The 18,686-nt window shown below is 40.5% G+C and overlaps 1 protein-coding gene across 2 annotated transcripts in view; it reads right to left on the bottom strand.

Annotated features, from left to right (window-relative positions):
• igsf9ba (immunoglobulin superfamily, member 9Ba) overlaps positions 1 to 4,136 on the bottom strand; it is an 87,924-nt gene extending 83,788 nt beyond the window's left edge. The window contains exon 1 of one of the 2 annotated variants that reach the window (XM_085131312.1): positions 3,504 to 4,136. In XM_085131312.1, the coding sequence (XP_084987438.1) occupies positions 3,504 to 3,567 (64 nt within the window). In that variant the 5' untranslated portion in view covers positions 3,568 to 4,136. The remainder of the gene's footprint in view (positions 1 to 3,503) is intronic. The other variant, XM_085131313.1, reaches the window with a different exon arrangement.
• Between the last annotated feature and the right edge of the window lie 14,550 nt (positions 4,137 to 18,686).

Below are 18,686 nucleotides of genomic sequence, written 5' to 3'. Positions count from 1 at the left end.
AACAACCACCTATGAATATACACTTGGTAACAGTGGGAAGGAAAAAGTTCCCTTTTAACAGGAAGAGACCTCCTGCAGAATACTTTGAGGAGTGGTTTTACAACACTTGAAAATGACAATACAAAGTAATCCTTACATGAATGACAGCAGTGGACTCAATTAACGAATTATGGGACTACTTTCTTATAACTCAGTGCTGCTTAACTCGAGAGTCCTGGTCGCACTCCAGGAATCATGTCTCTTTCAGATGGAAATCCAAATTTTTGCCAAGAACTGTTTAAGACTTATCAACCCATGAAGGATCAGAACCTATCCAGAAGGGTTTCTAAACTACTCATTGTAATTTTATAAGCTCTGTGCATGCCTCACAGTGTATTACAGCAAACATGTTTGCAGATGATGACTCGTCTACATCTCAAAATGCACTTTAAGTCCCTATAAAGGAGGCGTAAAGCCTGTGCAAAACCCTGTTGTACCATTAACACAACTTAGTGTTTTAAGACTATTCTAGTCCAAAAATCAGTTTTATTGTCACTGCAGGTGTATCAGTATATTATATTTTGATTTGCTTTCTGAGGCTATCCTGTATGTCTATCCTGTATGTGTTCAATTAGAACTTTCTTTCCTAAAATTCTTTTTATCTTGTAGCGTTGATCCAAATATCTAAATGTGATTTATTTTAATACATTATCAAATATTAACATGCAATCTCATCTGAAAGTTACATTGTGTAAAATCTTACCTCTAGATGTTTTTATCCCTCCCAATTTAGGTGCACAATCCTAGCTACAGTAGCCACTGTAGGACAAAAAGCTCTGGTCACCATTCATCTATAGTGAGTGTAGGCTGTCAGTCTGCTGTTTACCCTAGCTGTCAATATGTGTCTACAGCCATTTCTGGTGGAGGAGGCTGTAAAACTTAAAAGGAGTCCAATACGAGTTGATGAGTCAGTGAAGCTCACTTCTCTCAAATGACAGGCATACTGAGGTGCTGAGGCTGAGAACTTTTCTGTCAGTTAGTGCCGCTGCTTTTGTGGTATTAGCTGCTGTTAGCCTCTGTTTGCTGCTGTTAGCCTCTGTTAGCCTCTGTTACAACATTCATTAAAGTGGATTTAACATCGTTGGACTTGGACACTTAGTGAATGAATTCTCATACAATGTGAGAATGTAATCAAACTATCTCAACCAGTATATTCAAGAAGGCGGGTGATCACAGCCACTACATCAAACCAATGTCTGCTCCTATGCATTTTTAATTGATTAAGTCTAGGTTTATGAGAATTTAATTTATTTTTGGAAGACACAATCACACAGTCAATCTATATTAATAAGTAAAAAAAAGAATACTTTTTCCCCATTAAATAACCTGAAAAACAACTGAATGTAGCTTAAAAAATGAATTATATAAATGTGATAGTATCTGAAATAATAATATTATATTATTATTATATCTCATTACACAAAACATTCTCCATTTATGCAATAAAATATCTATGTGCAACTATTTCTGAGACCAGACACCAGACATCATGAATTTAAGTTTGAAACATGTCATCATTTTGCTGCAGGCTCACGGTCATTTATTAATACCTAGCACTGAGCAAAGTGCACATACAACAAAAACCCAGCCATGAAAAATGAGCCAAGTCTCAGCTCATCTGAGATCCAACTTTGATTCTCTTTCTTTGGAGCAAGTACGTTTCTGGCCATTTGTTTTGTCCATTGGAATATAAAAATTGGACCCGAAGCCTCCATACATGGAAGCAATGATCAAGAATAAATGACATAATCTGCAGTGGCAAATCCATCAAACTTTATGAAAAATATAGCATTTCAATAACAGGGTAGTTGTTTCACCTTGCCTACAGTGCATATGCTAAGCTAAGCTAAACAGTGGCAGGGTGTAGATTCTAAAATTAATGGACACACATGCAAATTGGAAATGTTCTTCCAAATAATTAGCTGCCATAGTAAATACTGATGTTAATGTTTTAGCACTATGCTACATTTTCAACTATTTTCAACTGTACCTATACTGATACTTAACACGTCGTTTCTTGTTCGCTATTAACCAAAAATTACATCAAAACACTTCATTTATTGTCAGAAATCCTTAAACTCTGAGCACAGGTCAGTGTGCGCTGTAGTTCACAAACAGTCAAGAAAAGGCACAGTTGGTGTTTTCATGCTTCGTCAGTGATTTTGTGTGGAATGCAGGCTACAATCAGACGGTATATTTAGGGTCCCTGTAATATTTGAAGTAGACCGCCTCTCATTTGTAGTCACTAATAGCCTATGTCGTGATTTGTGGTTCTCTCGTGCAGCCTGTGAGGCTTAAATCACCTTCTGTGCAGTGACTATATCAGACAACACCTTTGAATCGATATGATTAAGATCCCCATCTATGTAAGGCAGATGATGAGTGTTTAAAAAAAAACCCTCTGAGCGGTTTCTGTTCCTAAATCAAACTCGTTTCACTACATTGGCTCAAGATTTCATATTGGGCTTATCTTGGCCTTGGCTGACATCACAGGAGGAGTCAGACCTGTGAGCAGACCAGTTTTGACTGGGTATGTGGGGGTCATTGGGATAAGTACTAGGGGACAACTTGGCACATGTCTCCCTCCTCTGGACACAAGTGGAAAAGCAAGGTTAAGTAGGTACATGGGTCAATACAGAGTGCTCGGTAAAAATAAATAAATAAATATGAACAAAAGGGAGATTGTGCAGGTTGTAACTGCAGGAATGACTAGTTTACAAAGCTCTTAGATCAGCACAAGGCGAGTCTTGCAGCCTGGGTGCTTAGTGCATCACATACAGCACCGTGACCCCCCTCCATCCATCCATGTGCAATGTGAAATTCAGCATACGAATCCCATGCATGCTGCAGCGGGATCTATCAAATCCAAGAGTGCATTTTATCTGACACGTGATGCATTATTTAGTTACTTTTCCATCTTGAGGGCTGAGACGGTCACACCCCTCTCTGGAGAACTCAAATGGGACTGCTTGCTATGATAGCCTACAATGCACACATTTCCCCTCAGCAGCAGCAGCAGCAGGGACGTTATCTTCCAATCTGCTCGCTGCTTTATCACCCAAATGAGCCTCACATATTTCACATACACGGACCAAACCCACCAGCCACTAGAGCTATCTTTGCCGTGATCAGTCATCGTGGACACATGGATGTGTTATCAGAATTAGGCTATCTCATTTCAGGTAACCATGTAAATGAGCCAGGCCGCTTTTCAAGGCATTTTTTGTTTTCCTGACAGCCTTTAACCAGGGCTAAACTTTCACGTGACATATGAGATATGCAGCCATTTGTTAGAATCAAATTGCCCCACAGTTCATATGACCTAACATACAGAAGAAGAAGGAAGGAGGGGGGGGAGGCAAAAAAAAAAATCTTGCGATCAGAACAAGCAGCACCAAGCACACGCGAAGACAGCAGAAATCAAAAGCTATGTGCGGCACAAGATATATTGCACTTCAACTCACCTTGAGCGGCCGTTCCTCTGGTGCTGAATACACTTGCTATCAGAGTGGCCACATACCAAATCATAGTACTATTGCCGACCAGCTATTACCACGCAAAGTGCCCCGTTCAACCAATCTCTCATATTCGACCTTGCACCTCGCGGTCTCTTAGCACAAGCCCCTTTTCATATCCTATTTTCTTTCCTCGTGGCGTTTCCCTTCATCCCTTCCCTCCCCCGTCCTTCCATCCGCATCCTCTCCCGAAGAGACAGAGCACCTGCACCGCCGCGTTTGTAGTAGACGGAGCCGTTTTACGAGCGCATAGTGAAACCAAGTGTGAGAATGCAGCCACAGGTCCGCCTCTCCTGTCACTGGATTGGCTGCTGATTGAGTCTTTGGGGCGTGTATTGGTTCTCCTTACGCCCCGCACCCGAATGACAGGAGACTCGGCCGTGCGCCGATTCAAGGTGAGTTGGAGCGTGCCGTAGTAGTAGAACCGCAGTATCATGCGCATTGACAAGAGAGCCCGTGTCCACATCTTTGAACACCTCTCCTAAAGTGTCCCCACGTGCACCATCACCGCACGCCATCCATTCATCCACCCACTTGCCTTTTGCATTATTCCTCATATCAATACTGGCAACCCCCCCCCCAATCCCACTACATAGGTTGCAGGTTGACTGTGTGTGTAATGAAAATGGGGGACGCTGGTGGAGCTGTGTGACTCATCTGTGGCTCCTCCACAGCCGTCGGTAGCTGTCATGTCGCTGTTGCCGGTTTAAAACACTCGTTTTTTTTAGGGGTTTAGGGGGTTTCGCTACTGTACCGTGTCTGGCTTTATTTGCTGGGTGTGGCGACACATGCGAGAGCGTTTTCCACTATTTTTTCCTCGATGGCCGCGAGCGTGAGGATGCAGCTCCATCCTGCTGCCCACTGCGTACACATGGTTGCCACTGATAAGAGTGCCTCAGATTCACCCCCTCTGTTTTTCTACATGCATGACCACAGAGGATTCAGAACGCCTGTGCGTCTCTGGCTGCTCCACATCAGCTCAGATCGCGCACAAACTACACTCCTTACAAGCTCCTGCCGCCGCCGCCGCCGCTGCCGCCTTGTTACTGAAGATAAACATGTGGGTGATCTATCATTTTAGCAAAGTCTTGCAGCCGAATTTGTCTCATTTTTGCCTCGACATTTCTGTCTGTCTTGTCTGTCTGTCTCACCCCTCCCTCCTTTTTTTCCTTTTTTTTGCTCCTGCGTGAAATCAAAGAAAAATCTACAAATGTGACCAAAAAAAAAAAATCAAAGACACCCCCCCCTTTTTTTTTTTGTCTGGAAACCATGCAGTGAAGTGATATAGTCATAAGGCATTTGAATATTTTAGCACACATTTGAAATCCACTATAGGGCTCAGTTTTTACTGGGATTAAACCTCAAGCATTAAGCCTCCTCCACATAAGCTCGGGCATATGTGTTAAATGCAGTAGCATTTAAAAGGGACAGGCATACTGAAGTATCATACAGAATACAGTCTCTAACTCATCTTCGAGATGAGTTGCACTTTATCTCAGATGTGGGACATTTTGATGGAATATTCAAACAAAAGATAATTCCCCATTCTTTATTTTGGTGATGGTGGTGATGCACTAATGTCACCTTAAATTCTCATAAAGGCGTCAGGTTCAGGTGTGGTTACTTTCAAGACCAAAGCTGTGATCCATGCATCCTCTTCAGGGTGGTAGTGTGGCTGGAGCCCATCGCAGCTGCAACAGGGCGAGAGGCAGGGTACGCCTTGGACAGGTCACCCGTCTGTTGCAGGGCTAACACATGGAGACAGAAAACCATTTGCACTCACGTCACATCTATTGGCAACTTCAAATCACTAGTTAACCTAACCCCACTACCTTCATCTCTTTGGACTGAAGGAGAGAACCTGTGCAATATGCAAACTCCAAATAGAAAGGCCCCATGCAGCCCCATTCGAACCCATGCAGGACCTTCTTGCTGTGAGGCAACTGTGCTAACCACTGCTCCACCATGCCGCCTGCCATGATTCAGATAATCTTATGAGACCTTCCACTTATCATTATGCTGTAAGCAAGCATTTACCCCATTCAGATTCTTTTTCTTTCACCCTCTCTATGTTAGTTGCTTCCAGCCTTCGCATGGGCTCACACAAATGAGGGGTTAAGGATTTATAAGACAGGAAGTAAGTAAAATAATAATTTATGTTGAATATACCTTTATTGTGAAATTCCACAGAGCTTTGCAGTACCAAGTGTTCAAATGAATCAAACTTCGTGCAAATATGAGGTAGCATCTACTCCTCCCTCACAGCAAGCTGTAGCATGCTGCATACATGTTTCGGTGCAGCTCTTATAGGTGTGAGAAGCAGTGCAGGATGCTAAAGAAAGCCTCCCTGACCTCATGTTGTGCCAGTAAGAGAACAGCCTGAATGCTGCTGCTGCTGCTGCTGGAAGGAAGGCTTTACTCAGCAGCAGGCTCAATGGCATATACAATGCAAGTTGTGAGTCATAAATTATGAGTCCTAATTATCAATAGCAGTGTGGCAGGAAGCTCTTGTTTAGTCATGCCCCTACATTTAAACTCCGCAGAGAGAGCTGCACGGAAGAAGTGTTAGCAATGCAGCTCGAGCCATTTAGAAGGTGGAGCATCCGTCAGATTCTCACAATTGCTGCCGGTGGAGTTGTGCAGCGTTGTGCTGTGGCTGCTGCATGGCAAAACAAGGTCATATTACCGCCAGACTCCCCTTCCCTCTCCAACCCTCACCTAAAGTTACAGAAGTGCTGACACAACACCAGGACACATTATAGGCCTATACCTTGAATAGCCCGAGCCTTTGATGAGTCTGTTTCCACGGGGACAAACATGACATTTGCTTCAAAAGACCACAGGAGAGCCTTTTTTGTTGTTGTTGTAATTTCTATGGAGAACTTGATTTTCTATAACGAATGGCGAAGAAAAGATAAGAGTTAGGATAATCTCTTATGTAACACCACTTCTATTAGTTTTACAGCTCCAATCGAGGAGGCTGAGGATAGTTATTATCAAATGGAGCAAGGGAACATAAAAAAGTCTATATTTTTAAATATAGTGCGAACCAGTCGTGTTGTCTGGAAAATAATTTCAGGGATTTTTTTTTCGTGGAAAACAGTAATTTCTTTTAATAAATGAATCATTAATCAGATTTCGGTTTCACCACATCCTTGCTGCAGAATGCTTTAAAGTGTATCAGTAAAATTTTGGTGCAGCATTTCTGATTTTGATCATTCAAGGTCACGTTGCTGCATGTTGCATCTGCTGAATTTCTACATGTAAAGGAGGCTTATTACATGTTTTTTTTGTGCTTGAATAAATGATTATATGACTCCACTACCACCAAGTCCTGTACACTTACTTATTTTTAGGGTCATCATCCGGTGGGATCATCTCAATCTGTCGTCACTGTGAGCAGACAAGTTTTTTTTCCATGTCCTCCACAAGATTACTCTAAAAACTGGAAAAGAATACAGTTATAGTGTCCTTAATCCACAATTTCCAAACAAAACCCACAGCAAATCCTGGCTCTGTTCCTTTATTGTAGTGTATTTAAAATCCAGTGCAATGTGCATAGGCTCAAATGCTCCCACAGACTCGGATGCTTTAGTGACAGAGACATATGGGTGTGTACACTGAGGGCCCCGTCCAGCATCAGTCAGTCAGGCTGCAGCTCGCTAACCTGCTTGCACCAAGCAAGATGTCAAGGACGTTGACTGCTGAGCAGATGTGCTGCTGCATGTCTGTTTATGGTGTTTTTAAAAGCTCCGTAGGTTACGATCATCTCAGACTGTTTCTAAGAATAATTCACACTTTTGGCCATTAGTGGTCAGCAGTGTTTTACACAACAGAATAGCCCTGCTTTTCAACTTTTATTTTTATTTGCTGGTTTATTTTTGTATTGGTGCAAAAAAAAAAAAAAGTGGGATTAATTTTTCAAAATATGAATCAGCTCTCACTATGAGTTTTACAAGTTCAGAGTATTGATTAGCTTGTAGTTCACTTTCCCTTTCATATGTCTGATGAAACAGTCATTATCAATAGATGGTGTGCTGCATTAACTCATAGTGCTCCTACTACAGGGTGGGCCATTTATATGGATACACCGTAATAACATGGAAATGGCTGGTGATATTAAAGTCCTGTTTGTGGCACATTAGTACATGTGAGGGGGCAAACTCCTCAAGATGGGTGGTGACCATGGTGGCCATTTAGAAGTCGGCCATCTTGGATACAACTTTTGTTTTTTCAATAGGAAGAGGGCCATGTGACACATCAAACTTATTGGTAATGTCACAAGAAAAACAATGGTGTGCTTGGTTTTAACGTAACTTTATTCTTTCATGAGTTATTTACAAGTTTCTAACCACTTATAAAATGTGTCCAATGTGCTGCCCATTGTGTTGGATTGTCAATGCAACCCTCTTCTCCCACTCTTCACACACTGATAGCAACACCGCAGGAGAAATGCCAGCATAGGCATCCAGTATCCATAGTTTCAGGTGCTGCCCATCTCGTATCTTCACACCATAGACAATTGCCTTCAGATGACCCCAAAGATAAAAGTCTAAGGGGGTCAGATCGGGAGACCTTTCATTCAACTGGCCCACAACGACCAATCCACTTTCCAGGAAACTGTTCATCTGGAAATGCTCGGACCTGGCACCCATAATGTGGTGGTGCACCATCTTGCTGGAAAAACTCAGGGAACGTGCCAGCTTCAGTGCATAAAGAGGGAAACACATCATCATGTAGCAATTTCAAATATCCAGTGGCCTTGAGGTTTCCATTGATGAAGAATGGACCCACTATCGTTGTACCCCATATACCAGACCAAACCATCACTTTTGTTGTTCCAACAGTCTTGGAGGGATCCATCCAATGTGGGTTAGTGTCAGACCAATAGCGGTGGTTTAGTTTGTTAACTTCACCATTCACATAAAAGTTTGCCTCATCACTGAACGAAATCTTCTGCGTGAACTGAGGGTCCTGTTCCAATTTTTGTTTTGCCCATTCTGCAATTTCTGTGCACCAATCTGGGTCATCCTCACTGAGATGCTGCAGTAGCTGGAGTTTGTAAGGGTGCCATTTGTGAGTAGCTAATATCCGCTGAAGGGATGTTCGACTAATGCCACTCTCCAGTGACATGCGGCGAGTGCTACGCTGTGGGCTCTTGCTGAATAAAGCTAGGACAGCCACTGATGTTTCTTCATTAGTGACAGTTTTCTTGCGTCCACATTTTGGCAAATCCAACACTGAACCAGTTTCATGAAACTTAGCAAGCAGTTTGCTAACTGTAGCATGGGAGACGGGTGGTCTCGTAGGGTGTCTTGCATTGAAATCTGCTGCAATGATCCGGTTACTGCGTTCACCAGATATCAACACAATTTCGATCCGCTCCTCACGTGTTAAACTCTTCGACATGTCAATGGCTGTGAACAAAGAGAAACTTGTAAATAACTCATGAAAGAATAAAGTTACGTTAAAACCAAGCACACCATTGTTTTTCTTGTGACATTACCAATAAGTTTGATGTGTCACATGGCCCTCTTCCTATTGAAAAAACAAAAGTTGCATCCAAGATGGCCGACTTCTAAATGGCCACCATGGTCACCACCCATCTTGAGGAGTTTGCCCCCTCACATATACTAATATACCACAAACAGGACTTTAATATCACCAACCATTCCCATTTTATTACGGTGTATCCATATAAATGGCCCACCCTGTAGTTTTAATAATAATGATGATCCATCTGGGACAGAAACGCAAAACATGTATACATATGCAAATTTCTGTCGTATGATAGACAAAATGACTTTTTGACATGTGTGAGTCAGTCTGGAAGAATTGCTTTTAGCTCAGTGTCTTCTTACTGTTTCACTTACATTTCAAGCACAAATGCCTCAAATTAGCCTGTCAAATGTCAAATATTCAGTCTGTGGGACTTTTGTTGATGGGATAAAACAGGGAATCTGGGAAAAAATAGTACACTATACTTTGATATTTGTTCTAGAGCAAGGAATTATATCAGATGTCATATATAGATTGACATCTGGTGATTGTGGAGGCTCTTTCAGTACAGTGAACTAATTTTCATGTTGAAGAATCTAGTTTGAGATCATTCGAGCTTTGTGGCACGGTACTATATCCTGCTGGAAACATCCATCAAAAGAAGAGAACACTGTGGTCACAAAGGGATGGACATGGTCAGCAAGAATATTCAGTCGGGCTGTGGTGTTCGGACAATGCTCAGCTGGTAGTAAGAGGCGCAGAGTGTGCAAAGAAAATATCCACCAGTCCATTACAACAGCACCATCCTGAACTGTTGAGCACAGATCAATGCTTTCATGTTTACGCCAAATTCTCACCCTGAAATCATGACTCATGACTCAAGACTCAGAGAATGTCCCATTTTGGTGAGCCTGTGTGAATTGTAGCCTCATTTCCTGTTCTAGCTGACAGGAATGACACCCAGTGTGGATTTCTGTTGCTCTAGTCCAATTAGTATATTGGTTTAATGTGTTGTACAGTCAGAGATGCTCTTCTGCTTGGCTGTAACAAGTGGGTTTTTTGAGTCACTGTTCCCTAGACTTAAACCAGTCCAGACTAATCAACCAGACATTTTCACCCAGACAGCTGGATATTTTCTCTTTTCCAGACTAGGGATGCAACGATACCAATTTTTTCAAACCGATACGATACCGATACTTGGATCTGAGTACTTGCCGATACCGAGTACAAAAACCGATACTTCTACCACACACACACACACAAATGAATGAATGAATTGGAAGACAGGTTTTATTTTATTCTCTGCCGATAATAAATAATATCTTAATAAAAATGACCACAAAAAAATTTCAAGTGAAAAATAAGCACTTCTCTTAAATTATTGCAGAGTCTCCACATTGTAATTTAACAAAATATCACTGAACTACTGGCACTGTCTCGAGCTTTCAGAATAATAAATAAACACTTCTGTTTGGAATAAAATAAATACAAATTAGGTTTGAGAATAAAATAAACTTTTAAATTATTGCAGAGTGTCCATATTATAAACAAACGAACAAAATAACGAAAGTATTTGGCATTGACGAACGAACTCCCGATCTGCCCGTGGATCATCAGTCCACTGTGCCGTTAAACCAAGGACTGACATCGCACACACTGCTTGTCTTTACCTCTTTAGAAAGTTTTGGCACCATTATCTCCCTGATGTATGGGCTGGCAATTTCATATCGCAGCTCGAGTATGCTGAGAAGACCGTGCAATCCTATGTTTTCCACGACCGGCATTGGCTGGTCATCCAGAGCAATAAAATGAGTCAGAGCCTCTGTTATTTTAACTGCCCGTGGATTTTCTCTTGACATTTTTCATCGCTTTTCCAAAACCTGAATTAAAGTTGGCTGTTCCCGTCCACACTGCTGACATTTTGTTTAGCCTAGCTACAGCAGCCTCCAGTTTCTCTTTTTTTACTCGTCTAACCCTGTGCCTGTTTAGCGCGGGATGTCCCCCTAGTGGCCAATCTAAAAAACTACAACAAAAATGACAATCCACCCTCTGATTAATGAAATAAGTTAGTATCGGTTCGTGGTATCAGTTAACTTTTACGAGTTAACCGATACCACATTTTTACAGTATCGGTCCCGATACCCGATACCAGTATCGGTATCGGTGCATCCCTATTCCAGACCATTCTCTGTAAACTCTAAAGATGGTTATATGGGAAAATCCCAGTAGTTCAACAGTTTCTGACATACTCCTACCTGCCTGTCTGCAACTGTTTCACCTTCAGACTAACTTGAACGTCAGTGTTGACCATATCTGCACCTTCAAAATGCATCGAGTTGCCATGACACTAATTAAGAGAAAGAATAAAAGGTGGAGGTGGGTTGCGAAGTGGCCTGCAGACAACTGTATAAGCATGTATAAGGATAATTAGCTTAATTAGTGTGCCATACCTGAAATTAACTAAGGGCATCAGCTGAGCTCTCAGCTCATGTGGGCTGGCATTGAGATCAGCTGATCTACTGTGCTGAGCTTGACTTTGTGGACTGTGTGAACTAACATGTCGGCCATTTGGATTTAGTGTGAGGCAAAGAAATAAACCTTAAGTAAGCCTTGTAGTGTCTTGGAAAAATCTTATATAACTTATATAACCCAAAGAAAAAATAAAGTGAATTATTTTAGAACATTTTTTTTTTCATTTTTGCCCGATGCAGACACACTGCAGCATTTCACAGAAATTATTGTATCGATGAGAACAATTAAAAGTAGGCGTAAATGCTAAACGTAACCTTTAAAACCAGGATCCAAAAACAATTTGTTATCTTTGTGTCCTTTGTCTCTGTTTGTCTATGAAGCAGCAGATGTGACTGACAAATCCATCGTGTTGGCAGGAGGGCTTAGGGCCTCAAAGTCACTTTGATTCTCTGCAGTGCTCCTCAGATGAGAATCACTTGTCATGTTCAGTGGTCATCAGTAAAGTCTGTGAACAGCCCACCCAAATTGTGTATCTGTAGGGAAAATACGGCCGTAGCGAAGCGCCACGCTTTGCTTTTCTCAGCGCACCGAATCACAGCCCTATCCTTCACATGTGTCGTTCAGCTTAGCTCAGAAGGTTAAATAATTGAATTTTAACGGTTTTTTCAGTCTTGATTTGGAGTCTATATAACTACCCGCACGCAGCATCTCCACACCCATCAAAAGCCCTGCACTCAGCTTTTTGATGACAGCTATATTAAAACACATCTAGCTAAGTGTAGTTGCCATGGTTTTGCATGTTTGTAAAGGTGTACAGTGCTTCCAGAAATAGCTCCTCTTAATGAAAACACACCCAGCTATTATCATTATAAAGCAAAAGACCAGGGTGTGGAAGAAAAGCAGAAATTTGAAGTTCAACCTAAAATCAATAAGCCTATAAACATCTGTTTTTTTTCTCCTGTGCATCGCACTATTTTCCGGCTCATTTGTGAAGTCTATAAATACCACAGTGCAAAAAGAGCTGTAGATGCAGCGCTGTCTAATTCTTCACTCTTGATGTGCAGCATCACGGTGCCATTTAGCCTCTCTGAATGTGATCAGCTTCACTGTGGGCGAGGCTCAGTTGATGAAGGAGTTCGAGCTGTTGTGGCCAACGGCGGGAATCTCTGCACGTGAGCAAAACACAATGAACACAAAGAACTCGCCTACTGCTTTTGACTTTTCCCATAACTTTTTGTAAAGTTAATCCCATTTGCAACCAGCAGACGAACTTTACAGTGCTACAAGCTGAACAGTGCAGTCTGTTCCCAGTGTTTCATACTGCTATGGTTTATTCCTTTTTTTAAACTGTTGTCCATCACTAGCTGAAACAATTCAGTGAACTTTTTGTTTTAAAAAAAATACTGTGAACAAAGATGTGTAGAAGTATTCAAGTATATGCAAAATATGGAGTTATTCAGCATTTATTCTGAAGACATCTCTCTACCACACAACTTTTCATTTAATTTTCTTGAAAAACCTCAGTGAGAAAACAAAAACTCGGCTAAATCTTTTGTTCCTTGAGGGTCAGGCATCATTCACATCGCACGATCTGATATCCTCGTGTTGGTGTTGTTCCCAGATCATCATACTAAAGGTTGTTCCAGGATCAACATTGCAAGTGACCAATCAGAATGTTGTGATGTCATACTTTTGCGACTTCGGGAAAAACCGGCGTAAAACAAAAAACTGTACTTAAGCTGCAAGAAACCGCCTTTGTCCGCCGATCAACGGACCCTAACCCTGACCCTAACCCTTTAATAAATGCTAAGCAGAATTGATATTGTCCTTGCAACATTGGAATTTCATAAATGCACGAATGGGTTGGTGTGCAAAAGAATAACGTCACAATAATGTGATTGGTCACTTGCAATGTTGAACCTGGAACAACATTTTCATGATGATCTGGGAACAACACCAACACGACGATATCAGATCATCCCATTCACATCACATTCAGCATCATGTTGACAAATGTGGCCCGGAGTGTAAAGCAGATCATGTACGTTCACTTTGACACACTCAGTAAAATTACTGGATGTAAGGGGTCAGTGGCTTCAGAGAATTGGTTCAAGATCTGTTACTGTTCTGCACAACAGTTAAAATAAGCTTTATATCCTCACAGGTGATTTTAAAGCTTTAGCCAACTTCTGCCTTTTTCTAATGACAACGATCATACAAATGCAATGAAGGCACAGCTGATTTGATTGATTTTCAAGATTTTACATCTGCAAACCTTTAACAACACTGGGGCTATCTTGTATTTTCCTTATCCCGATCACATGATTCATATGTGAAATCGATATCACAAAAGGTAACCTGTTATTCTTCATTGAAATGGTACATTTCAATGTGTGGTTAAACAAATCCATAAAAATGAACATGGAAAATCCCTTCAGTAAATTGTACTGTACTTTTACAGATTATGTTTTTTGTTTTGTTTTGCTTTTACAGGGGAAGCAGATGTAAAATAAGAAGCTATTTTATTTTAAGTTTGTAATTTCAGTTTGGTCATAACCTGATCTATAATTCAGCTCTTCTATTGGCTGAGATATTGAAATTTTATACAGAGATCATTTGTAATTTCTAATGAATGACATTAGAAAACTGCAGCTTTAGAGAAAGTGCAGATAAATAATGCATCCCTCCATTTTCCTCCACTTATCCAGTTCAGGGTTGCAGTTGGGTTGGAGCCTTTCCTGGCTGTCATGGATAGAGCGGCAGGGTACGCCCTGGGCAGGTCACTGATCTAATGCAGAGAGACCGACAACCAGTTTACATCTACGGTATATTTTTGAATCACCAGTTGATCTAAGCTGCATGTCTCTGGATTGTGGGGAAAAAAACTGGAGAAGCCAGAAATGCCCCAGGCTTCTTGCTGTGTGGTAACTAATCATGCTATAAAGGGCACAAATAAACAGTTATCAGGATATCCATAAAGGTCACAATGAGCTGAAGCATTAAGATTATATAGAGAGAATTTAATTTAAGTGAATAGTTACATAATGCCGCAGAAGGACGCTGAATCCCTCCTTAACGAACCCATTTGCCTCCTTCAATCTGACATGATGTGAAACTTTAACCTCCCCAGCATTTGTTCCTTTTCCTGCCTTTTCTATCTGATCATTGTGTCTGGGACTTTGAGCTGCACCTTAAAGTCCCACTGACTCTTCTGGCTGCAGCTTTTTAATGAAAGCTCCATCCGAATGTGTGTCAGCTGCAATCAGAAAAATGTTACATTTAAAATGAAAGATCAAAAGCGGCGCAAGCTACACAGCCTCGGGAATGTCGCAGTTTTAAAAAGCACAATGCAGCTTAAATGTACTTACATTATACAGTTAGAACAGGAACAATATGCAGCAGAAATATTTGGAAGAGAAAAAGACACACACACACTAATGATGGCTGCATGGAGGGGGCTGGCAGGCTTTATGGGAATCTTTAAAGAGCAGGTTTCTGACTCTCACAGAAGGTTACTTAGAGATTAGAATATCCATCAAAGAAAGTGTGACAGTTATGACCAATATAAAGCCAGAGATAGTCTACATTAGCATTTCTTTAAATCCCTTAAGATGTGGAGTGCCTTCATCTATCCAACATATGTATCATTTGTTTTCAGTGTGAAAAGCATGAGAAACAGCAGTATGTAAAAATACTGGGCCCTGAACTGCATATAAGGCATTTATATACACAATACAATTAGTGTATAAGGTCTAAAGTTTGGATATGGATGTCCATTATCTTGAGCAGGTTTATAATGATGCGTCTCTGCACAGCATAACAGCGCGTTACTGCCGTTGTGCAAGACAGCGACCTGGTATGTTCTTTCACTTCTGCCCTGATTTTTTAAAATGAAATAAACAGTAACCCGCAAAACTCTCTCGCTGCAGAACACAGCTGGCTGTGTATTTTGCAGTAAGTAAGTAAGGACAAATGTTTCGGTCATGAGCAAATCTTTTAAAACACCTGAATAATCTCTCCATGGTTGGTCCAGTCGAAAGAGTCAGAGGATGCCCTACTTACCTTCGTCTCACGACTGCTAAGATTTCAGAAATAAATCACATGACTCTGAAGGGAACGTTTTAAATTGCAACTAAAACCAGGAAAAGAGATCACACCACGCTGAGAATTGCCATGTGGGCTTTTAATTTTGTAAGAGATTGATTGTTACTGAATAGTTTTATAGCTTTTCCAAGCCAGAATCAAGACTATATTTTAGGCTGTGCCCAAGTTTAAACCTCTAGCAAGAAAAGTACAATTACAGCTATTTTACCATGTTTCCTGTATCTCTGTTTTTATTGTTTTCTAATATTAAAGCACATTGTAACACTGGTTTTAGAAGCCGCTATAAGGAAGCTGTTATTATATACAGTATTTACACTTGAGGGACTAAAGTGCCTCCATTTGACTAACCATTTAAGTCTTGTAAGAAAAAATAGAAATCACAGACAAAGTAGTAAACAGTAAAATACATTATAGATGTACTGCAGGCAGATTAATGCGGATCAACCATTTTTAAAGGTTATAGTGCACGGCACATTGACTAAGGGGACTAACTAAAAAGATGTGGTGTTTATTGTGCTTTATTTCTGTTGCATTGAATGTAGTGGAGTTGTAGCTGAGAGATGCAGACAACAGTCAATAACAAAAAGAATTTTGTCTCTTATTCACAAAGGCCAAGGTTGGTCAATTTGGCCTCACAGATGAAGAGTCTTTACAGAATTTTCGTTGTGCTACAAATAAAATATAAAAACCTTGAGGCTTCAGAGTATAATCAAAATGTTTAAAATCCAGAATGTGTGTATCAGGCGTTTATCCATTCAGCAGCAGTTTCTGTTTTTCATGATATACTGCAAAATGTCAAAACTCACAGGAAGGAGCGCAAAGCACCAACTAGAGAAAGAAATTTGCTCTTTTAATTCACTGTAGGTTTTACCTGCTTTAATATCCTGTGCTTATTTCAACCCCTTAAATAGCTTAGTTGGTGTTAGACCTGTCTATCAAGCTTGCACGAAGAGGGCTTGCGGGTTTGAGACTGGAAAGACTGGGTGGATATTAAATCCAACTGCAGTGCATTATTCATAGCTTGGAAGATATATAATCACTGTGGAAATGATGCACGATGGCTCAAGCAAACAGCCACCGCCTTGTACAACAGCTACATAGCACAGATGCAGGTGCCAATAAGCAACACCTGTAATATGACTCACTGTCACACTGTGATGCTCTCGCTAATTTGGCTCTTTAATTAGTTGAAGCATGGCACATATTTTTTGCATTTCACTCAGAGAAATGAAGTCTTCACATTTTTTCTCAAAAAGGAGCATGACAAACCTGGATATTTCTTTGTAAAACAATCAAAATGTACAGTTTTGTCTGAGCCGTAACAAAGGGGCAGCCACGAAGAGCTTCTCAACAGAGGAATCATTGCCTAGCAACACTACCAACAGTGAAAGCAGGGCAGCATGGTCTGATGGAGCATGAGTATTCAAAGAGGGCAACAAGTTCATCTGTAATATGTTGCCTTTTTATGTCTTTTTTTCTTTCTTTCTTTCTTTTTCTTGTAGTGGGTGGACTACACGGTTGTATTCAGTGGGCTAAACCTTCACTGCATCAGAAGAGTTTCACATCATGTGACTGTGAAATTGTGGAAATGCAAAATATAATATATGCATACCTAATTATAGTCCTTATGTCTACATACATGCTGTTGATCTTTGGATGAGTGAGATGTATTGGCAGATTATTATTTCTGGTTTCACACTGCCATCTACTGCTTTTTCCAGGAATCCAAGAAGCTCATATTTGTCAAAACAATTATAGGAAATACAACTCTATAAAAATCATATTAATAGAGTCTTTATAAAACACTTTGATGTGGGGAATATAAAACAGTTTATAGAGGACGCTGCAATCGTTTGAAATTGAAATAAAGATAAAAAAGCACAAGGTTCTTTCTTAATAAATGTTGCATCATCAGTGATTTTTTGTTTTATTTGTTTTGGTGAGGATCCCTTGTAGTGTTGATTAATTGTTGCTGAAGACCTCAGCGTGGTCTTACAGGCAACTGTTGATTGATAGATAGATAGATAGATAGATAGATAGATAGATAGATAGATAGATAGATAGATAGATAGATAGATAGATAGATAGATAGATAGATAGATAGATAGATAGATAGATAGTTTTCTCAGACTGTTTGCAGTCCTTTGAAAATCTAAGCAGATCACTACAGCATGCATAGAAATGCATGTGTGTCAAGGGTATACCCCATTGGTTGTCCTATGACAGTTAGCAGCAGAGCTTGGGTTTGCTAAATTGTTTTGAACAAACCACAAAACCTCTGGGACAAAGACTTTCAGACAGATGAGACAGAAGTGGAGATATTTCGCTATGTTAGGCAAAAACCAAACAAAGCTTATCAGCACAAACATCTCATTCTAACTGTCAAGCATGGTGGTGGAGGGATCATGATTTGGGCTTGTTTTGCTGCCACAGAACCATCTAGTCATGAACTCTGTATATTCAGTCCTCTATATACCAAACTATTCTAGAGTCCAACATAAGGCCTTCTGTCTGGCAGCTAAAGCTTGGGCACAATTTGGGTCATGCAACAGGACAATGATCCCAAGCACAGAAGCAGATCTAAAACAGAATGGCCCAAAAACAAAAGAACCAAGGTGCTGCAATCAAATGCTGTGGTTGGACCTTAAGAGAGCTGTGCATAAACAAATGCCCATAAACCTCAAAGAACTGAAGCAATGTTGTAATGAAGAGTGTGCCAAAATTACTCCACAAGTCCCTTTAGGCCTGTAAAAACCTCTTTTCATCATAACGGTTCTTTAAAAATGTAAAAAATGTGTCATGGAAACTAAATGAAAGTGTGAGAAGTCAAACTGATAGTTGACGCTATAGTGGATGGACCTTTAAATGACTTTGTTTTTAAAAAATGTCTCATTCCAGTTTCAATGTCTATTCCATGCATAAAACAGAAGAATCAGTTCACTGTATTCAAATATCCAGACGACATACTCAACATCTTTAATACTCTTAACATTGAAACTGATTGTCATAAATATACTCACATAGAAATAAATCAGTTTCTCATCCACTTTTGATGAT

This window comes from Neolamprologus multifasciatus, chromosome 14 (assembly GCF_963576455.1).
Source record: "Neolamprologus multifasciatus chromosome 14, fNeoMul1.2, whole genome shotgun sequence".
NCBI lineage: Eukaryota > Metazoa > Chordata > Actinopteri > Cichliformes > Cichlidae > Neolamprologus > Neolamprologus multifasciatus.
The sequence above is the reverse complement of the archived record's forward strand: the minus strand, read 5'-3'. Positions and strand labels throughout refer to the sequence as shown.